The sequence below is a fragment of the Carassius carassius genome, chromosome 37, assembly GCF_963082965.1.
Source record: "Carassius carassius chromosome 37, fCarCar2.1, whole genome shotgun sequence".
NCBI classification, from domain to species: domain Eukaryota; kingdom Metazoa; phylum Chordata; class Actinopteri; order Cypriniformes; family Cyprinidae; genus Carassius; species Carassius carassius.
In genome coordinates this window covers 20596241-20619801 of record NC_081791.1, presented here as the reverse complement: position 1 = coordinate 20619801, position 23561 = coordinate 20596241, and the positions used below count along the sequence as shown (strand labels likewise).

Here is a 23561-nt window from a genome sequence, read left to right as displayed (position 1 = left end):
TTACTATCTGAGGTTTGTACAATATTATTCAAAAATTGTGAAGCCCCTTAATGATCTCACTGTTGGGTACCCTCCACTGTAGAACAGTCGGAAGAAAAAGACAGACGAGAAAAAGCAGTGCTTCAATCCGAAGGAACAGTTTGGAAAACAATTGACTCAAGATTGTCAATGAGCATTTGATACTGTCATTACGAAGCTCACCTCTGCTCCAATATTGGGATTTGCCAACCCCAATCTCCTGTATGTGTTGTACACAGATGCCAGCACCACTGGCCTAGGTGGATCATTATACTAAGGACAAAATGGACAGATGAGAATCATTGCCTTCGCAAGTAAAGTACCTACCCAAAGTGAATCAAAGTACCCCACCCACAAGTTGGAATTTTTGGCGTTGAAATGGGCCATAGATTCAATGACTACCTGTATGGGGCTGAAATTCACGGTGATAACTGACAATTACTGGTTGACCTACCTTTTGACCTCCGCAAAACTAGACGCCACCAGTTACAGATAGTTGTCAAGTTTGTCAACATTCAATTCAATTCAGTTCAACTCAAGTTTATTTGTATAGCACTTTTTACAATACAAATCATTGCAAAGCAACTTTACAAAAAATTAATTTTCTACAATATTTAGTAGTAGCTTATCAGTGATGAGTGTCAGTTTATGTGGATATGGCAGAAATTTTCTCAAACAGAAATGTTTTAATCAAACAAACGATGAACACTATTGTCATAATTACTGACTCGCTATTAACAGTAATTATTATATGATGCAATAACACTTGTTGCAAAACATTCACCTTCAAGATACAGTACCAAGCTAGGAGTAGAAACCAGGATGTGGATGGACTCTCTAGGTGGCCGCAAGTGGAAATTCCCGGTGCACTGGAGACACAGAAAGAGAGGGAAGGAATACGAGAGTTCTCTCTCCATCACCTGACAGAAAAACCATCAGTGACCTTAGTGGAGTACCTAACTGTTGATGTGGAAGCCTTACCTCAATCGTTTCAACAGGAAGATACCAGATCACATAGAATTCCTCAACTGTCTGAGAAAGACCTGCAGGAAAGACAGAGAACAGATCAAAAAGTTGGAATGGACATTCTACAACTGGAATCCAAAGAAAAGCCCCCTCTAAAGACCATGAATTAATTCCATGGTTCAAAAAATGGAATCGTCTGGAGTTGAGAAATGGCATACTGTTCAACAAGAGCATGGAGACTCATCGTACCAACTAGCATTGCAGGCTAAACTTTGTGATATGGTCTTGAAAGAACATGATGAAATGGGTCACATGGGGATTGAGCGAACTCTTGACCATGTTCGATCAAGATTCTTCTGGCCCAAGGACATACTGGTGATAACCGATCATTTCCGCAAATACACTGTTGCTGTACCAAGACATAATCAGAAAGTGCAGACAGTAGCTAGATGTTCATGAGATAATTTTTGGTGCACTATGGATTCCAAGAAAACTGCATAGTGATCAAGGTACAGACTTAGAGTCTCGCACAGTTAAAGAACTGTGCAAAGTGGCTGGAATATCAAAGACTAGAACCACCCCCTACCATCCGAGAGGTAATCTAGTAGAAAACTTTAATCTGACATTTCTACAGATGTTAAGAACCTTGAACAATAAGGACAAATCAAGATGGAAGGATTATGTCAATCCTCTAGTGCGTGCATACAATTGCATGAAGAGTAATGTGGCCGTATTTTCTCCATACAAACTAATGTTTGGAGGAGAACCGCAACTACCGATTGACCTTGCGTTTGGTTTATCTGTGGATGGACAGTCTGAATCACACTCCAAGTATGTTCACGGTCTCAAGAACTCATTGGAAGGAAGCTACAAGGCTGCAATGAAAAATGCTGCAAAGGTAGCTGAACAAATCATGAAGAGATATGACAAAAACATTGTTATTAGCACTCTTGAAGTCGGTGATCATGTACTTGGGAAAAATGTTTGTCTGAAAGGCACACACAAGCTCGCAGATAAGTGGGATCCTGATGTTTACATGGAAACAAAGAAAGCAGATGACTTACCCGTTTACATGGTAAAACCAAAGAAAGAATGGACCTCTGAGAACTCTGCACAGGGATTTACTGCTGCCTTGTTGATTTCTGTTGACAAGCACACCTGATCAGCCTGTTGAGTGAAAAGTGATTCGGAAACCCAGAACCAGAGCCAGATGTGCTGAGGAATCTGAGGAGTTTGAAATTGTGAATGAGCTTCCAGAATCAGAAGATGACCTAGTTGATTATTATGTCCCTGAAAGAAGGTCCCTTGAAATTAAAGCTGTCTAGTCCAAAACACATCCCTTCTACCAGAAGTAAAGAAACAGTCCACTTTCCTGATGCTGAACTTGTGATGGAAAAGGACAAAGGATATCCTAGCCCGAAAAAACCTGAAATGGAAAATGGAAGCTTACCTGAGGAGGAATCCTCCAATGCACCGAAAGCCAATCATCCTACTTAAGAGGAATCTGTAGGCAGGAGCACATCAGCTATGTAATGATACATTTACATTTATCAGATACATTTACATTTATCAGATTTATTTATCCAAACACAATGCTCTACCACTGAGCCAGAGGAACTACCAGAATTTTCTGGAATTGAAGTTCATGATGAAAGTTCAGCTGAAGAATCTGGAAGAGAAATTGCACAGATAAGAGATAATGAGAAACCAGTTGCTGATGGTGGAAAATCACCTGAAAATTCAAATGAAAGTAGCATTTCCACCCAAAGAGAAAGTGTTACGGATCACTCGGAGACAGAGGAGTAACAGATGAAAGATGTAGTTTATTAAATGGACACAAGCAGAGGAGCGGGAAGTGAGGAGTGGATGGGTGCTGGAATCCGTGCCGGGAAGGAGGGTACCACACACACGCACCGTGGGGTCTTTAGGAGGATCTTGAAGGTAATCCTTGGAGAGAAGACGGAAGAAGAGACTTCGGAGGTTATCCTTGGAGAGAAGGTAAAGAGGAGTTAGTCCTAATAGTTAGCGCAGGAATGATCTTGTCGCGAACGTGACCGGACAATGACTGAGTGTGTGTGTGTGGCTTTTGTGGTGCTGAGGTGGATGAAGGTGATGCGGATCAGGTGGTGATGATTAGTACTCAGGTGAGGGTGTGCGTCGTGATTGTGTGGAGGAGGAACCTGGCGTGTTTGTGACAGAAAGCACCACTCTCAAAAATTCTCGGGAAAACAGTTACTGTTTGGTGCTTTCCACTGCATGTTACGACACGTTACAGCTCGGTATAGTTAACTTTTGGGGGGTTTTCCACTGAGTACAGTACCTGGTAGTTTTTTTAAATACCACCTAAAAGTATTTAGGTTCCAAGTGAACCGTTCCATTACCAGAAGATTACGTGTAAACTTTGCTGATCACTGATTGGCCGGAGAGAATTGTCACTACCTGTGTCACTGAACTTGCGACACAAACACAACAGAACAGCCAGATTTAAATCATCACAGACAGCGAAAGAATCGAACGCATCAGTTTTGAATGAGTGCACCTTTTTAACAACTAAAAAGTGTCTGTTTCATTGTCTGTTGAGCAAGAATAGACATTCTTCTTGTTGATAGCAGAGGAGTGTTTCCAGCAAGAGCTTGATGGGGTGACATGGAATGAAAAAGTTACTCAGGAGTTGCGGCACTCTAAAGGCCAATTTATACTTCTGCGTCGAGGGTACGCCGTAGTGTACGTCGTAGGCTACGCACGTAGGTGACGCCGTCGTGAGCATTTATACTTCTGCGTTATGTCTGCGTTGCTCTGCAGTTGCACCGCCGAAACGCTAGTTGGCGGGGGCGGGTTTTAATGTTCCACTGTGTTTAGATTCCTCGCGGGTGTTTTGAGTTTAGGCTACTACAACAAGCAATGGCGACTGAAAGAGAGCGGATCATGTTGGAGTTGGAGCTTATTGAGGTTGAAAAACAGTTAATTTTAGTGAAATTACTCAAATTAAAAGGCAGAAACGAGAGAAGGCGTCGGAGGAGATGGTACGTGCGACCCGTGAACCTGATGAGGCAGAGGCGGACAGAGTACACAGCTTTATTACTTGAGTAAAAGTACAGATACCCCTTGCTAAATTTTACTCAAGTACAAGTAAAAGTACTACAGTCAGTTGTGTACTTAAGTAAAAGTACTGAAGTACTTGTTTTTAAAAGTACTTGAGCATCAAGAGTACATTTTCTAAATATTGCATTACTACTGCCACAGTGCTTACATTTATGTACAGAAACATCCTACATGGAGTTATGAAAAATGTTAATGTTAATACCTTGGAGAATGTAAAAGGAATTGAAAGTAAAATCAAGTCATTTTCATCTTTTTACCATGTTGCTTTATATAACATTTCTCACTTGCCCACAAGGCAATAGCACAATTGCACCCACATTTTGAACCTGACTCTGTTAAACACACCGCTTACTCAAGAACATCAAAGCTAATGCTCAGCTTACATTAATGTGTAATATCAGAAAAGAAAATTCAGCTAACAATTGTGTGTACATGTGAGTTTCTCTGTTTTTTCATCAATCAAATCAATAAACCTAAACCAACAAAGGCAATATAGCAATGTTCTGACACATCTCTGAACCTCACCGTGTTATACACGCAGCATAGAGCAAAGAAGAGAAAATAATAATGATGAAAGAAAATCAGCTAATCAGCTGTGTTTAGGTCAGCGTACAAAGAAGGAAAAAGAATATTCATCTCATTTGAGTGACAGTATTAAGCCCCTTCCTCTCACATTGACATACAGGCAAAGGCAGAAGAAATACTTTCAGCTGAATTAACACCATTCTCACACACACAATCTATGTGTGAACACTCTGTGTGTGTGTGAGTGTGGGCATGTGTTTGTGTGTGTGTGTATGTACTGTACTTCAATTCAATCAAATATCATTAATTCGGTTGCACTTTATTTTACAGTACGTGTACTAACATGTACTTCTACTGTACTTACAGTGTATTTATCTAAGAAAGTTCTGGTAATACAAGGTAACTACATGGGGTAGGGTTAGGTTTAGGGGTAGGTTCAGGGTTAGTACCTAGTTATTACATAGTTATTGTAATTACTATAATAAGTACATAGTATGTACATGAGGAACAGGACTGTAAAATAAAGTGCTACCATTAATTCTTTGGCGGAAGGCTGAAGGCGATTGCTGATAGGCTGTCCCAATCACGTTTGAGAGGGAAACATCATATTGAGGGTTTCCGAGATTTTTTTCTTTTTCCTTTTTTTCCATCCACACGGAGACGCGTTTCTGTGAATACGCACAAATTTTTTATTGGATAGTCGTTTTGTCCACACAGATCCGACGTTTTGCGTTTTCATCTGGACGGCGAATCAGTATATTTTCTTAAGCGATGACGTCATCATCCCATGTCTCGCCCCTAATCAGACACCGCTACGTCACGTAACAGCAACAAAAACATGAACAAACACTGAACGATTGTCTTTTTATTAACTAACATTAACACAGATTAATAAATGTATTGTTCCATGTTCGTTTGTGTACCACGCACAAGGTTTATGAGCATAGTCCATGTCTTCTTCTCCGTTTCTCTGTGGCAGAATTACAGCGCCACATGCTGCTCTGGCATGCCATGTATACTACATCGCTTAGTGGTTTCGTGTGGACGCGGATATTTCTTGAGACGAGGAGAAAAAAGTAACATTTGAGAGGCAAATGTCGTACTCTTTACTCCACTACATTTCTATCCATAACCGTAAGTACCCGTTACTTCTTTGGCCCCGTCCGGCTCTGCTCTAAAGCGATACTAAACAGCAGTGGAAATGCAAACTGAGCTGAGCCGTGCCGAACCAAGTTGTACCACGCAGTGGAAAAGCACCATTAGTAGTTGTGAACCTAGTGCTACTCCGTGCGCATTACAAATGCATTCACAAAATGATGATTTCAGTTTTAAGTTATTATATCGTAAGGCTTATTGTGCAAAATGGGCCAATAACATTAAAAAAGTAAATAGCAAAATTATAACCATAAACATTAATAAATGCAGTTGCTATGAGAATTAATTGACCACTGGTGTTGATACTAACACAATGTATAATCCCAAAGTTAAACAATACTTATTAATGACGATGGGACAGAGGTAAAGTATGAACTAGAGTAGAATATGAACAAAAAATAAATAAAAATGTAGTTTTATCTGTTTCATCTTCATTTATTTTAAAAGTATATCCTTGAAAAAAAGGCAGCTGTGTTTGCCAGAACTTTATATATACTAATATCTAAAAGATACAAACTATCATGCACACTAACACAAAACATCATCATGGTAACACACGTGACATTAAAATAATGAACACGTGACATTAAAATAATGTAATAAACATTAAATAAACAACATAAGCTAAAACCCATGTATACCTGATAGCACAAACATGAAATGTAATTGTTTAAACAGCATCAAATGTAAAGCCTAATACAGGTAATTATGGGCTTTTTTTTTACTGTAAATTATATGATGACTTTTTTTTACTTCAGAAGTCTGAACATTTATCCGTATTTTACTGTAAAATTATTCAAAGTGTCATAATAGGTCAATTACAATAACTTGTTTTTTACCAATTGACAGGTTTATTTAATCTTTATTTAAAGGTGTCCTTGTTACAGTGTAATTATACATTTAAATACTACTAAGTAATATTAATTAACTACATGTACTTGCTATATGGTTAGGGTTAGGATTAGGGTTTGGCTTAGGGTTATTGGCATATAATTATACATAATTCATTGTTATTATAATAGGAAGTACATGTAACGTGTAACAAGGACACATCAAAAGTGTTACCACGGGTTTTTAAAATAGCATTTTTTTTACACCTTTTTAATGCTGAAATTAGAATTTATTTCGAGCACACTTCCAGGAGCATATCCTGATAGTTTATGGGTACTTACCTGTGCACTTACACTTAGCAGATAACTTTTTTTGTGATGTGTCATGAGTGCTTGACCACATTATAGAGCAGAAGACATGGATTTCTAAAATATCATCTAGTATCCAGAGTTTGTATTAGTCATATGCAATACAGAACTCAAAGCTCCTCACTAAAGTGAACCATAAGCATGCTATTAGTGGGTACTGAAGTTGAATGTCATAAGTTTGGTAATGTACCAGGAGACACACGGATGAATATATGTAACAGTGCATGGTTATGTGATGTGGCCCATGTTGCACAGATGGAAATAAGGCATGCTTTCTTCCCAAACCATAATGGACGTATGAGGAGCTGTTAAACAAGAATGAATTATTCATGATTTGTGTGAATGGTCGAACGTAATGTTCTGCCCTTTCTAGGTTGTTTTGGAGTCTTAATGACTTAAGCTCTGACGTAGTTTTCGGTAACTCTCTGTACTTAGAATGTTGAACAGATGTAAATGTGCAAAAGTTAGATTGCACAATCAGTAAAAATCCACTAGAAGTGCACAATTAACATCTGTGAGACAAACTCAGGAGTGTAAAAATGTAACACAGTGTTGGCCGTGTAGAGAGATGATAGTGCCAGGCTCTGAGGGACCGAAAGATGATCCCGAATGCCAACACAGTGACAGGAAAAGAGAGCCCTGGCAGAACAGTGGTGACCAGTACACAAGACATGCTAGCCACTCAATCTAAAAAGCATCTGTAGTTGAATTGAACTAGACTTTATTGCTGGATATGAAAATCATTATGGGCAGAAATAAACAATTTGAAATATTACTCCCATTTAAGTTGACTGATAATGGTCATTACGATTATTAAAAAGTTAAATTATCTATGTGTATCTATGTGTGTGTGTGTGTATGTAAATAATTCTTCTCTGTATGTTTGTGTATCTATCTATCTACCTACTGTATCTATCTATCTATCTATCTATCTATCTATCTATCTATCTATCTATCTATCTATCTATCTTTCTATCTCTCTCTCTCTCTCTCTCTCTCTCTCTGTATATATATATATATATATATATATATATATATATATATATAGTGTGTGTGTGTGTGTGTGTGTGTGTGTGAATTTGAGTTTGTTTGTATATAATGTAGAGGCAATTTAAAAAGCACACCTTACAATTTAAGTATACATTCTATATACACTGCTCTTTACTGGCCTCAGAGTGTTAATGTCCTCAGGTTTACTGATAATGAGCCAGTAATGTGAGGTGTGTTAGTGTGTGTTCATAAGGATATGGGTTAGGTTTGCCAAGCATAGGGGGGCTGTCACCTGTTAGTGAGATACAGCAAGCCAGTCATTCCTCTGTTCTAAAATAAAAAAGCACCCAACAACCTTCTCTCTCTGCATATGCTGTTTGTCCATCACCTTCAGTTCATAACAGGTGTCTCACTGGTTCCGGTTCTGAAGACTGACCCAGTCCTTCAAGTAATAGCATGTAATACAACAGTAGGTTGCCAGTACCAATTCTTAGTTTAAAAATATAAGCTTAAATTCATACACTACCTGTTTTAATTCCCCTTAATTAGTTATTATTGTTAATTTATTATTTATTATTATTTAATATATTAGGTGTTGACAGTTAGTAGAATTCATAACCTCCTTAAGATGCATACATACATTTTAAAGTGAAACTTAACCACAAGTACATGAAGATGGTGTGTGTAATGTCACATTTGTTTACCATTTTGAATAAACAAAATTTTTTTGTTGACGTATGATCTTTCAATGACAAAATTTCTTTACGTCTTTGTGTGGATGAATGCATTTTGTTTGTGTGTGTGTGCACCTCTCCTGGAGCCCCTGGTGGTATTTTTCATTTGTTAGGCATTCAGAACCTTTGCCTGACCCTAAGTGAAGCATCTGATGCTGAAACACACAGGCACACACTCCACAATTATCCTTTAGCATATGGATATATTTTTATTTGGCTCAAAGAGTTTTCAAATTTTCAGTCCAACGAGTCAAACATGGAGGAAGTGTCTATTGTGGCCACTGTGGCAAAAAAGCCTGAATATTAAAAAGCAAGTATTTAAAATTGGCGTAAGTGCAAGTGAAATCTTTACACAGTATCAATAATATACATATTCTCCATATTTGTGAAGAATTGCATTTAGTAAGTAAATTAGCAAAAGCTAACATGTCCGCAAAGGAAAAGCATACTACTGAGTCCTTGGATTGAGAGCGAGACAGCTGACCTGGAATCAGCATGTATCTCGTGGCAGGACTATAATCCTTCTGAAGAATGTCAATGGTTGTATTTATAAAGTGTGAGAATTATCATCTCGGATCAGATTTCATTCAGCCCTGTCTGTTCCAAGACTCAGACAGCTGCGCTGATCCAGACCAAAACCCTTTGACTTGGAGAGAATCTGTAAACGTTTCCTTTTTCCTAGTCTAGTTTCAGTTTAAACACATTACCTGCCTTAGATGCCGATTGGCTGTGCTGAAAACCTCAGCACAAACAAGTAAGATGTTTGACAGTTGCTGATTGTTAACTAGAAAACTGTGTCACTGTTTGTGACGTCACTTCCTGTATTTTCTTCAGTCTGCTCACTTTTAAGTTCCAAACTCTGTTTTATTGTCTATAGGATGCTGAGTCCAGCCTCACAAATGTCATCTGTTAAACTCCTTACACTTCTACCAGCAGTTCATGGGTCTCATTGAACCTTGATGAAATCAGATGGTTGATGTCCTTTTATGCCTTGAAACTGTGTCTGTAAAGCATTTTCTGGGTTTCTCACGTCATTCTTCAAGCATATCCGTACCCTGGTGTCCAATAATGGCCTGTGCTGCTTCATCAGAATGATTTTTAAGATATAAAGTGTATTGAAAATATCCTCAATGTAATCTTCAGCTGTCATTTACACAAAACATAAATGATATTGCAGATTTACTTGATGAATATCCGACAGATTAGACTTTATGATATTGACTAGTCCAAAAAACTAGATTATACTCAAGGAAAACATTCTTAGCTGAGATTGAAGTTTTTGGGATGCAGGTCAAGCCATGTGGGCTGTTACCTGGGAGGTGGAGGTGGTCAGCCCCAAAGTCCGTGAGTCAAAAAGATTCTGTTGACTACTACTGAGCATGTGCAGACTGTCCACACTGGATAGAACCTGCCTGTCCGTCAGCGTCCCGCTAGGGGAGGAGCCCAGGAATGACGTTTGCGTAGCTGCTGCCTTTTCAGGGCTGGTGGCCAGGCGGGGAGAAGTGGAGAAGTTGTAACCATACAGACCATATGGACTGTGCAGTCGGAACCCATTATAGGATCCCTGTGCGCTCTGATTGGTGGAAAACGCATTATGGGTGTGGCTGGGCATTAGGTATTGCAGCTGGGAGGTTGTGCTTGGCATGCTGTGGATCTGGATTGGCAGGCCAGTCTGTGTGCACGGGAACGCTTCACCATCGGTCCCACTCACATACGTGGAGCTCCGAGTAGTGGAAAACGCATCTGCTGCTGGGCTGGTCAATCGACTGTAGGAGTCTGCAGAGAGGGGAGGGGCATAGCGATGGAGTGGGTGGCTTGTTCGACTGCAGGTGGAGTAATCACACACCGGCCCCGCTCCAGAACCCAGGTGGAATGTAGGGGAAGAGCACGAAGATGGGGACAGCAGATGAGTGTGTCCTGAAGACCCTACAACACCATGAGAGCCAGCTGCACCTGTGAGCAGCCATACATGTGATTAATACAACACATACACATAAAAAATCAACTATAGATCTTATGCGTCAGAGAAACATTTTTAGAATTTTGTCTCGGAACTTCTGTTTTTGCAGTAGCTCTATAGCATCAATGCTGAAGAGTAATTAGCTGGTGAAGTGGATTTACTTATTGTAGAGTTAATTAAAGTTATCATATGCATTGTAATGTTCGAACCAGATATCATAACAAATGTCATTTTAAAATGAGCAGTTCATTCATAAATTCGTACAACTTCGATTTACACCTTTACGCAGAGGAAATACAGACAGAAGACAACAAGCGCAGTGCTGAAAAAGGACGGGGATACATAAGGTCTATAGTCAACATAAAATGAAATTTATTCTTACATTTTTAAATATTACATAAATTTCCTAATTTGAAAAAATTATACTTGAAGAATAGACTTATTTTCATTTTTCAAATTGCAAATTTTAGTTATATTATTTTCTTAGAATTCTTTAATTCTGCTTCCATGGATTAAAATTCTGATTGCAAATTCTGCATCCTATTTCAGGAATTGAATTTGAATGTAAAAGGCATTCTCAAATTCTTTCAGAAATAGTTCACTCAAAAAAGAAAAAAAATCATAATTTATATAGCTTCCACAAAAAGGATGCACAACTCTTTTGTACAAGTTATTCCAAAGAAATTCATGTAATGCGGTCACATTTATCGTTGCTCTGCAAAATTTTCACTTGCATTTGCAGTAGGAATCTATGCGATCAGAAGTTTTGCATGAGAACGTAAAAAGTTTCACATTAATTTTCGACACTGAGCAACCAAAAACTTGCTTTTTGTAAGCAGTGCTACTTACATCTCATTGTTACTGAGAAACACATACACAATATATGTTTATATATGTTGTGATACACGTATACACAAATACATACATACATACATATGGTACCTTGTTTAGTGATTCCAGGGATGTCCTCAAATGTCAGAGTTCTCAGTGAGGGCCGCCAGAATGCATACGACTCAACCAGAGCCTCTAGTCCCATCCTACAACACACAAGCATTCTAATTAAATTTATATAAAAATGCTCAATATGCTTACAAATACAAAGGCAAGAGTAATTTAGTAAAGCTCTTAGTCAGCTTAGCAGAGAAGTTCTGGAACTGGCTTAGCTTTCAAACAGTGTGTTCAGTCCTGCAAGCCAACTCAGTGCAAGCCCCTTTCCTTATCGGTGTATATTTGAGCAGTAAAGCAGAGCAGGTAATGAAGAACATAAAGTGTGTGTGTTGGTGTGTGCGATGGCAAGGCTATAATTATTTTCACATAGCTTTATCGGTGGGATCAGACATAGAGTGCAGGAAGCCACAGTTAAAGCTTTACGAGGAGAGAGAAAGAAAAAGGGAGAGCGAGGGGGGTATTTTCTTGGTTTTTCTGGAAGTAATGGTGGTGCTCGGTGCGCCTTGTTAGCGTGGACGTTACCCCACCCCCTCCACAGTACCACTCAGGCGATAATTCACACAAGATGCCTCAACTTGTTTCGGCCCCAGTTTTATCAGCCACACCACTTGAGCTATCAAGTGGCCGAGTTTGTTTAGCAAACTGCTTAACTTTTCCTGTAACACTGAGCCACGGGGCTCTGTCTAAGTGCTCTGTGAGACCTCGCAGAGGGACGGAGGAAAAGTGTGGATGTATGTGGTTTGGTGTGATTCAGCGGGGTGTTAAAAACGCTCTCATTTAAAACTAATGAGCAGAGTTTAACATCCCCACTGAGCTTGCGAGTCAGCGTCGCACAAGCCTTCTTTCTGCACAGCCTCCATTTCCTGTTTGCGTGTTTATTATTTCTCTTGTTTTATGTGAAGATGGAGATTATTTTTATTGTGCTGTGCATTTTCATTTATACATTTATTTTTGTGTAATGGCTTTTAATGTGACGCTGTTTTTATGTTTCTTTTGTCTGGGCTTTGCTGGAATCTTTTAAGTTTGGCTGAAAGAAGACTTTTCCCTTTGGATTACCAATTATCTGATAATCCTTTAATATAGTTTGAAAGAAATAACTTTATACTGATGTCAGAAGAGAAGTTGAAGGAAAACAAAAACGTTTTGTTGCCTGAATGAAAGCTAGAGAAAAATAAGTGTAATGAAGTGTCATTTCTGTACGGCCTTACAGAAACGAGCAGAAACTACACGTTGTCCAAATGTAGTAAGACTATGATCTGTTCTGTGCTAGATGGGTTTGACTCAGCTGTGATCAATTTTTGACATCAATAAAAATGTATTTAAAAACCTTGCAAGACATTTTCCCTCAGTTGTCCAGTATTAGTCTAGTTACTGATCTAACAAAAATCTGAACATATAATTTACTGTATTTACCTGTTTCTTCCTGAGTCTCTGAATCCTTTTGCAAATGGATTCCTGTCGATCTTTAGTCTTGTTATCTGTAAAAGATCCACACACAAAACACATTCTCCTTACTGACCCAAAGCCTGTAATGTCAAATTCCCTGACCTAGCACCAGTGACCCTTATCCCACAATGCAATGTGTGTGGGTTTATTTTATAAGCTTTTTGCTTCAGTACGTGTGAGAGAGCATATGTGTTATGTTTTCATAAGCTCAGACAAATGGATGACATCATTTCTAAAACTTGGCAGTTAACATGCAAATGATGATAAGATTTCGAGCTCTAAGCTCTTATCTAAAACATGCTCTGTTTTAGCAAATCAAAACAAACTTAAATTGCAATGAAACGTCAAGAAAATACAATTTCTAAAGTACTTATTTTTTTTCTGTGTTGCAATTTATCAATATATTGCTTCTAAACTGAACTGTTGGCACAGGAAAGATGATGCATATGCCTAAATAAACACTTATGTAACTGTGCCCTTTATAAATAAATTGCCCTTTATGGGGTGCTGCTTATTCTTTCAGTCTCATAGAGGCTTTGATCTGTGAATGCAGAGAACAAGAGCCTTTCAACTGCCAACATCTTTAGGCAATTTGTATAATTATTTCAATTAAACATCTTGTAATTTTTCTTAGCACAGTAACCTAAAGAGAGTTCTGCAATTTATTTCTCACAATAGAATAGCTTTATACATTTTCTATGAGCAGCATAACGAGGATAATACTGTACCCAAGGCAAAAACTAATTATTTCAAAATTATACAGGCTAGTACAGAGTCCAGATTTTGTGTTGATTTTTAATCTTGGCTAATTACTATTTTAATTTTGTGTATCTTGTAACAAAATAATAAAATTGCTTACATTGTTGATACTTGCTTCTCTTGTGTTTTTTTTATTATAATTTTTTATTAAATTTTTCTTTCTAAAGCAGTGTTAAGCTAATGTGCGTTAATAGCCTTGCTTGCTTTGATTAAAAAAGAAATAAGTATTTTTTTTGCCGTGGCAGACATGGCTTTCCTGCATCTTTATTTGTTTTATAAAAATTAAGCTGTAGTAATGCAATCTAATATAAAGAAAAGGCTCTGAGCCTTACGATGTCCTCTTAATTTCAAGAACTGATGTGACCCTGAGTAGCAGCTTTTATGATTTGTGTTATCAAATTGTGCATCGGACACCTATAGCATGATGTGGTATCAGTTACCTGTTGGTTTTGGTATGCAGTCACCGTCGTGAAGACCGTTTCAGGGAAGGAAAATGCTTTGACACCCTCCCCAGTGGGAACCGCCTTAACGGGTGAGAGTTCTTCACCGCACTCCTTACGGATGACGTGGACACGGGGCTGGTACTTGTGCATAGAATGCAGAATGATCTGGAAAACATTACAACGCGCATCCGTGTTTAGAGTGGGAAACAGAGGAATTACTAAAGCAGTTTTCTACCTCAATAAAAACACACATGCCTCCATTTTCAAAGACCAAACAGGCCTTTAACTGCCTCGCCCTGGGGATGCTTTCAATTGAGTTTGTTTACAACCCTCCACATTACAACATGTTTAGGCCTTTAAAATAATACAGCAAAACAAAATGCACACCAGGCGACAATGGCTAGCATGTGTGTATGGGGTGCATGAAAAGAGTTGTCTAATTATAACATTTAATTTATTTCAGGATCACAGAAGGAAATTCTGAAGCTCTGCTTCACTAACTCATCAAACCTTCATGTTTACAGGTTTCCTCTTGGACTCAACATAGAACAAATGTGCATTTTTTCTTATTCAGCTTTACAAAAAAAGAAAAAAAATCTATATTCAGTAAATTCTTCTTGGATATAAATAACAAATGATTCACTGACATGGCCTTGGTCGTCGAGCTCGTTATTGGTCAGTTTGAGTTTGTCGAAGCTTATAACTTGGCGCATCCACGTCTCACCGGAAGCAGGCGAATCAGGATGAATGTAGACGCGCGGAGGGACCGGAGAGTCGGCGTTACCCGCTACCATCCACTTCGAGCTGTGGTACACGTACCTTAGAATGGAAAAAAGAAGAGTCAGTGTCACATACTGGGAATTTTACACTATATAACACACGGCTTGACGTTTCAAACCAATTTCAGTCAGTAATTCTTTGAACGCAACGTGATTGAGGTTCGTTGAGCTCAAAGCAGATGTCTTGCTGTGACCCTATAGAGATCTACGATTTTATATATCTTTAAAAGAAAACAGGTTTCTGTGACATAGCCTATATGTTCTGTGTAAATAATAATAATATAATGACAGCAGTTATATTTTGTAGTTCGATAATGAACTGAGAGCACTACTGTTACTATGGTTACTTCCAAACGCGAACTCTGAATTTAGAAACTTGTGGTTACAAAAACATTGTTCGAAAAATCTGTTGAAACATAAATAGGCCTATGTAAAAAAAAAAAACTTTAACTGGAGATTTAGAACCCTCATAATCCGTGTAGCCTACTGTCTTTACAGCTGTACACAAATGTTCAGATAGGCCACAGAGCAGCCCGCCATAAACTAACGCGTTATGAATTTGTTTTGACTATATTTGTTTCATGACCTTCAAGTCCAGCAGGTCATGCTCCCAAAAGGGCATCGCAAAAGGCCGGACTGAACATGTCAACAGAGTCCCGGAGTGCCATTTGTGGAGACGGTTAGTTCAAAATGTTCAACACTATGTTTGAGCATTTTAGACTGTTTTGATTGTTTGTCTGCAATAGCCTACCACATGCTGCCCTGCAGCGAACTGTTTTGAAGACAGGTTTCGTAAATTGCTCACCTGTACCGTTTGTTGTCGACAGGAACTATATCCATAGCGATATAATACTGTTGATGAGGATTCAGTCCCGCAGTTTTAACTCTCATCGCGGGAAACATTCGCCTGAGATAAAATTACAATGTTACTATTCTCATTATACATCACATTGAGGCAAAATCCACACTAAGAAAGCAGCTTTTATTGTGAGCATAATTTTTCTAATTAATTTTAGAAAAATTAACATAACAAAATTAACCATACACACACAAAAAATATAATAATAATAATAATTTCAATTAATTTAATTATTATAGTTGTCAATCAATTTAAATATATTGTGAGTGAATAAATACAATTCCACATACATTAAATCAACATCAAATACAAACGTGGCTGTAAGTAATTCAAAAAATCATGTCTAAATAAATAATTAAAAATGTACTAAAAATATGGCAATATAAGCGCTGTAACACTGTAAACATTTGGGAACTTTTAGGAATATATTTACCCTAATCCCTGGTTAAATTCAGTATTCAATTCCGTGTATAGGCCTATCTGAAAGTAACATTTACATTTAACATCTTTCAAAAAAGACTAGCTAGATATTTAATTCGGACTAACTGAATTAAAAAAATGTGTCTTATAGCGTATTTTTTTCATTACCATTTTCAATTATTTAATATGGTGATTAGTAGCTAATATTTAAATTGTGCAGCATGTTTTGTGTGATGCACCTGCCGGCTTTGGTGATGATCATTTCAGTTCCTATCTCGTGGAATCGCTTCCATAAATCAGAGCCCTGCAGGTCCACGCGCATCTCCTCTCCGGGGCTCGTGCCTGATTGCACGAGGACCTGCGAGCTTTGGGATGCAGGTTGTGGGCTATCCAACAACACGTCCTCAGGCTCCGCTGAGAAAGACAGAAAAAAGTGGTTTTAATTAATTTTATATTTTAACAGCCTGCATTTAACTATTGCTGCAGTAACGAGTTTAGAAGTTGCATGCAAAAGAATTAGCTTTGATTTTCAGACTCATATTTTCTTTCTGGGTCAGAAGACACTGCAAATATTTATAGACTTTTTTATATTTCATATCATGTGCTGTTAAACATTACAATGCAATTATAAATAACTTGCAGATTTTTTTTTTTAATCATAAATCCGATTTTGTTTGGCGCAACAGGCTAATCAGTCATGGAATTATTATTAAGAATTACATTTAAGTAGCCCAATGCGAATTACAAAAAAGTCAATCGACTAATACATTTTATTCCAGCTATACTACAATTTTTTAATTTTTTTAGTTTTTTTTTTAGTAGGCCTATGTATGCTTTTGTGAAGGCAAGTTAATTTGAGGGTTTATGATTGTGGCCAAACTCATAAACACAGAATAGATTAGTCACTCTCATAGTGCCTATATTTATGAGACTCATAACTGTGCTATTTTGTATTTATACACTGTATTTCTCTTCTTTTTGACATCCTGACTTAACTCCATTACATCTCTAAATTACAGAGGCATTTATATTTGGCAATTTATTGATATTGTACAAGATTGTGTTAGTTAAAATGCTATACTCTTTAATGTTAATTATTGATTATTTATTTAGAAGCCAGTTAGAATCTGCAGAACTATACTGGATAACATACGAGAAGAAACACAGAATAACACATTTTCTTCGTACAGAGTTACTTTTCAGCCGACAGAATTACAAATATAAAATGGTAATAGGCTACATTTTTGGTTTGCTTCGCGTACGTGTCACGCAAAGCCTAACTATATTTCTAACCGTTTCGTTTTCAGTCAGAACTCCAGAAGGCTACTTACGGGATTCGTCGCTCGCGCAGTCTGTCTCGCAACTCCTGGTGCTTGGACAAGTTCTCCCAGTCCGGGGTTGCGGGCTTTCTGTCAGATTCGACCCTTCGTTTACTTCCTCAAAACCGTTCTCGTTGTCCTCGTCCAGCTTTCTTTTTTTCTCCGTGCCAATAAGCGCTTCTACCGAGAATGCGTGCGCTTTGAGGCTCATAGTACACGGGGACCGTCGTTTCTCAGCCATAGTAACAAACCAAGAAGACAGATTGGCCGAGAAAGAAGTTCACGAGAAGTGCATTTGCAACAGCACTTAATCTAGCATTCCTCGAGTCAGAATAGTCCGCTTCAGTAGCTAATTACCACCGGCGATGTGACAAATACGCTGAAAACGAAGCGACAGTCTAGTTAAAACAGTCTCGTCGGTCTGTCAACGCGCACAGACACCAAGGCAGTGGCTGGGAATCGTTAAAGTGCCAATAACCAGGACAGAAGATGGGCGGGGCTGCCGCACGTCAATCATCGGTGGTCTCTGCCAATAGGCGCGCTGCGTTTGGAACGCTCCGCCCACATGTGATAAAGCGGCCCGGCTGAATGAATCATCTCTAGCTCACTGAGCTCCAGTCATGCTCACGGCATTGCGATCATTTTCACACTGCGGCTGCACATGCTCCACATGCTTCCGCATTACCTCCCCACTAGCCCTCTTGAGCCAATCATGTAGAATTATTACCAAATCTACCCCTGTATCTGCGTGAGGCTCAGAAAAAAGACATGTCAAACTAACCTGACATGAGACGTGCAGTCTACAGTTTCAAAATAAAGTCTCTAAGAAGCACCCATTTTTCCTATAGACAGTTTCCTGTTACTATAAATCCCCAAAACAAATACCATGATTGTTAATTTTACATAACTCTATTATTATTATTAAAAAAGGCCTGACTGCAAAATACGATACAAAATAGTTTTATTTTAAAAAGTAGTGGTTGGATTGATTTGAATAGCCTACAGTACGTTTAAATATAAATTAGACAAATTTACAATGCAATTTTTAATTGCCATCAGATAGAGTTTTTTTTTTCTTTAAATAAACAAGGCTGAGCATTATGATTAATGATGTCTGGCCTATTTTCGATAGGCTATTTGTGTTTCTTGTTTTTACTTTATTGTTATTTCTATAAAATGAAATCGGGAGAAAAAATATTTCAGATGGTTTAAAAAAAACTGGGTTTTTGAAAAATAATGTAGCCTACTTGACCAAATAACAATTTGTCTTAAGCTTGTTTTTACCGATATTTTTTGTTTCTTTTCTCCCACCAAACTTAGGTCAGATCTTGCTTTTAGGTGATTCGATTTATTTAAACCCAAGTGATTTTTAGAGCATGTTGTGGGTGTAATGTAGACAACAATGCTCTAGAGCCGTAATCTACCCGTCGTTTGGATCGTGCAAATATTGCACGGCCATTTGGAGAATTCCTGACCCACGCGCATATGAGAACCCTTGGAGCATGCCTGTGTATTATGCACATACACAGTGCGGGTTGACTTCCTGTACCTGTCAACCAGAAAAAATATGAAGAGAAAAAAAATGACAGCAAAAGAGACATGCACATGAAAATACGCAGTTTTATTTTAAAATCATATATATATATATATATATATATATATATATATATATATATATATATATATATATATATATATATATATATATTATAAAAATATTATGTATTATAAAATAATATCGTTGTAAAATACCATTAATTCAAATAATAAAAAAAAACTTTAATGATAATCATCAAGAGAATTTATAAAACGCGTAACTTTCACCTAATCTTTACACTGTTTTATATACAAAATTGTATGTCAACTGTCTATGCTAAAGCAGCAATATTTATCACTATATATTCATGAATATGCATGCATAAAATAAAATAAATATACAAGACGTACAGGAAACTATTATTTTAATAGGCTAATGTTGATTATTTTCGTATTCGCATGCTCTAATGAATTACCACCATCATTTTAACTTACGCTTCGTTTAATGCCACATCACTTACAGACAATTGCCTGATGATTTCCAGATTGCTTTACGTTGACTTGTACAACAGGATGAAAAAAGTAGCCGATATGGATATTATTTTTTATCGTCACCTACTGTGGTAAATGTCACTACAAGTCAGCGTTTATATTTCAGTAATTACGAGAGTAAAAATATAAATATATTTAGAAGTTTCGTATATAACATTAATAATAATGTTGTCGTTGTTAGTTAAAATTAGAAAAAATACACATTTAATTTAGTTAATGGAGGCTACTGATTTATTCTGAATAAATTGCACAGAATTCAGCCTTACAAAATTTCTATAGACTACTTCCATCCTCATATTCGGTCTTTGTTGACCACGTAGCCTAAATTATGTACACACACAAAAAAACAACAACGAGAAAACATTGTGTAGCCTAATTTTTTGTAACATTTTAGGCTATTAAAATTACCAAAATATTTTTGTTTACCAATGGAGCGCTGCACATGATATTCTGGTATCGAGTTTCGTTTTGATCTAAACGTTGCATGAGGCTGGGCAACATATGTTCGATATTTTCAGTATGGAAAACAAAACCTTAACACTTTACTTTGAAACAAACCATTTCTATTACATTAGGTTATTAAAATTCATTATTATAAAAGTAATTTTATGAACTTTGCCTATAATTTAATTATTTTCGTTCTAGATATGGGTTGTCTTTCTTACATTCATGGACGAGTTATGAACCAAGTTAGGCTGTTAATGTGGCTTTATTATGAGGGCTGTACATTATCACCACAATACTTAATTCTCGTTATTATTACTATCATCATCACTATCAATTAAGACGTGATCACCTTAAGGAAATGAATACTCTTATTCAGCCATTACCTATCTTATTAGTTGGGTTTTTAATATTTGTATGTTGAATATGAATTAATGTACAACTAGTGCAACTTTTGAATTTGTATGTCTTTATGCTGATTTTATCATTATTTTATTGCTGTTGCCGAATATGTATAAGCTATACAACATATTTTGAATGCTCTAAACTCTTTAGAATGATGAAGTTGATGTACAAAAATATTTAGTGTTCTCCAATTTGTATAGGCGTGTTTATCATGCAGAATATAATTCTGTATTGATAAACAGTAATATTGATATTATTCAGTAATAATACTGAATATTTCAGGCTTACTTTCGTTTTTGATTGAGCTAAAACACCCTTAATGCATGTGTGGAATGAGTTCAGAGAATGACACGTGTATATAACGGGCCTCTTCAGCTCATAATAACTTACCTTGTGATATAAAGCAGAGGAAACACTGTGTGCGCCTTTTCTTTATCCCGCTGCGCGCAGTAAACACATTTCTGTGTAATTGTCTCGGAATTGCACAACTAAATTTAGGCTTATTTATAATTACATTGAACAGAATATTTTTCATAAAAGTCTTCGCAATATTAAACTATAAATAACAAATGGGTTCCTTTTCGTCTCTCAGGTGTGAAGCATCAATAAAAATGAACTGCGCACTTATTGCACAGATGAGACTACACTCGAGTGTAAAATGCGTTTGTTACTAATCCTCGCTCTGTAACCTCTGGCATCACTGGACTCAAACCATGTCGGCTGGTTAAACTTTAGAGTCGGATTGCTGTGTCTGGGCACCATATTGTTAACAGTTATTTTGCTAGTGCTAATGGCCGCGTGGCAGCCAGCCAAGGGATTTATAGCGGAAGTGGCAGCGCGAGGAACGCGGGTATATGAGAGGAAGAAAAAATTATTAAGAAAAAAATCCCTTTGAAAGAAAGGCGAGAGAGACCCCATTGCGGCGGCCGCGACCGGCTGCTGCCAAATACAGAGGTGAGCCGTTATGAGGGCGCGTATGAGGAAAAAGGACCGGTAACCGACGGTTAAATGTCTGAGGGCACTGAAGCATCCTCAATACGCCTCAAATGAAACGACACGCCAAACCATCCGTGACCCACAAACCCATTCATAAAGTTAACCTCCCCGTGAAAATGCGGTATTTCTTAACGTGCACCATATACACTGATGTATTTACCGTATTTATGACAGTCTTTATGGGGCGGCTCGGACAGGGACCCCCAGCGACTCCACCGGTATTGACATTGGATTTCCTCGCCGCGCGTTACGACCTGTCAATCGGGAGTGTAGCGAAACACACGTGGACAGAGGTCAGTTTTGTTTGTGTGAGAAAATTATTAAGGGGAAGGAAGCTGAGCTGGCATAACATATAGCCTATCGTTGGCCTTCACTGACGCTAAAAAAAGTGAAAAATCACGGGGAATAGTTCAGTCACATAAGAATTAATAAAGGGGCAAGTTAATATTAAATTATTTGATAGGGTGCCCCTGTAAAAAACAAAACCTTAAACATATGGTTTGCTGGTCTTACCTTGATTAAAATGGTCACCCAGTCTGAGCAGAAACCCCTCAAAACCAACTAACAGACCTGTCTAAAACTTATAAACCAACTAAATAATGTTGTCAAGCTAGCTACTCTTACTCTAAATGCTTTTGGATCGGGTATCTGTTCATGTTGGTAGTGTCTTTTAATCTGAAAAATATTTTTTAGGAGGATGAATTAATAAATTGCAACAAAGTAATCAACAGGTTCTCTAGAATTGTGAAGACGCCATTATTTCATGTGTGTTTTGTGTAAACCTTAATTTTTTAATATTTGTTTGTGTGGTTCGATTCCAAAGACTAAACATTCTTTAAGGAGTACAAACCTTTTTGTTTTGTTATAAAATGCTCATGTGTTAGAGCTGTGAATTCTGTTGCCAGTCATTAGATTTGATAGGTTTTGTTGGTGACAGTGTATTAGAGCAGGTGCATCTATTTTTGAGATGGATTGATAAATGTTTGGAAATGAGTTTGGAGAAAATCATGATAGTTTCTCATTTTAGCCTCTAGAGGGTGGTGTGATGGTTTCATAGTCACTCAGAGGGTCTCCAAGTCTCTTGGGACAACATTAGCACTGGACGGATGAAGTACCAGAGAACTACTCCCTATCGTAGAACACAATGAAAAAAGGAAGTGAGAAAGAGGAAGTGTTGAATAGAGAATGGGAAAGCGATCGTAGGTCAGATTTGGGAGGGGGGTGGGGGTGGGGGTAAGATGAAAAGTTAAGGAAAAAAAGAGTAGAGCGCAAGCAGGTGTTTTTTTCTTATGAACTCTACTCTCTTGAGAAAAGATAGTGAGAACGATTTAAATCCAAAAGCAATAAAATCATGAATGAGTGAACCGCTCAGAGGAAATGACTGGGGAAAGGGAAAAAAAGACAGAGGAATAAGTAAGGAGCAAAAGACAAAAGATACTTTTTCTTAGAACATGCTGAATGGGCTTATCTGGACTTGAAGGCAGTTTTTTTATCTTATTTTTAAGAAGGTTTAAATTGTCACGTTTTTTTTTTTTTTTTGCCATTTAGAAATTATTTGCAGCCTATCTTATTCATATTGTCTATTTTTTCTGTAGTACAGGCGGATCTGAAAAAATATGCTCCTTCGGTAATGTAGTAATTAAACTAAAAAGGGAGAGGCCGTTCCTCTAGCATTTGAGAAGCTTATGCATACTTAAGTATGTTAAAGATTAAGTTTTATGTGCCTCATGCACACACAGTCTTATTTTAGACATTTTAGAGCGGGTAATTGAATGTAATGGTATAGTGCATGCATTTAAATAGAAACTGTAGCAAATTAATACCAAAATGTTCTGAATTACTGGAACACAAATTCCTCCCTCCAGCTATCCATCAGCTGTCTGTTTTGTCCGTCAGTCTTTTCTTAACAGTTCATTAACACATAGACTCTCACAGACACTCTCATTTAATATTCAAGGATGGGTTAGTGTATCCCGTGCTCCTTAAGTGCTGTGGTGTCCCCTGGC

The 23561-nt window shown here is 37.6% G+C and overlaps 1 protein-coding gene across 2 annotated transcripts; it reads right to left on the bottom strand.

The window, feature by feature from the left end:
- Nucleotides 1–8872: 8872 nt before the first annotated feature.
- tbx18 (T-box transcription factor 18) lies at nt 8873–18101 on the bottom strand. Of its 2 annotated transcripts, none has more exons than XM_059528109.1 (8): nt 17635–18101; nt 16543–16717; nt 15836–15931; nt 14893–15064; nt 14243–14410; nt 13011–13075; nt 11592–11686; nt 8873–10642 (listed from the first exon to the last, which is right to left on the bottom strand). In XM_059528109.1, exons 1-8 carry the CDS (start codon nt 17861–17863, stop codon nt 9981–9983), a joined length of 1662 nt encoding a protein of 553 aa, XP_059384092.1. In that variant the 5' UTR covers nt 17864–18101; the 3' UTR covers nt 8873–9980. The 2 variants fall into 2 exon arrangements, with proteins under 2 accessions (XP_059384092.1, XP_059384091.1); XM_059528108.1 differs by having other exon boundaries at nt 15830–15931; nt 17635–18099.
- Nucleotides 18102–23561: the final 5460 nt, after the last annotated feature.

What these genes read in the sequence shown, in the direction of transcription:
- tbx18 (XM_059528108.1), bottom strand. Translation starts at nt 17,863, where the DNA reads ATGGCTGAGAAACGACGGTCCCCGTGTACTATGAGCCTCAAAGCGCAC. An exon ending in CTGCGCGAGCGACGAATCCC is followed by an intron (nt 16,718 to 17,634) that starts GTAAGTAGCCTT and finishes TGTCTTTCTCAG; the next exon opens with CGGAGCCTGAGGACGTGTTG. An exon ending in CCCTGGAATCACTAAACAAG is followed by an intron (nt 10,643 to 11,591) that starts GTACCATATGTA and finishes GGCTGCTCACAG; the next exon opens with GTGCAGCTGGCTCTCATGGT.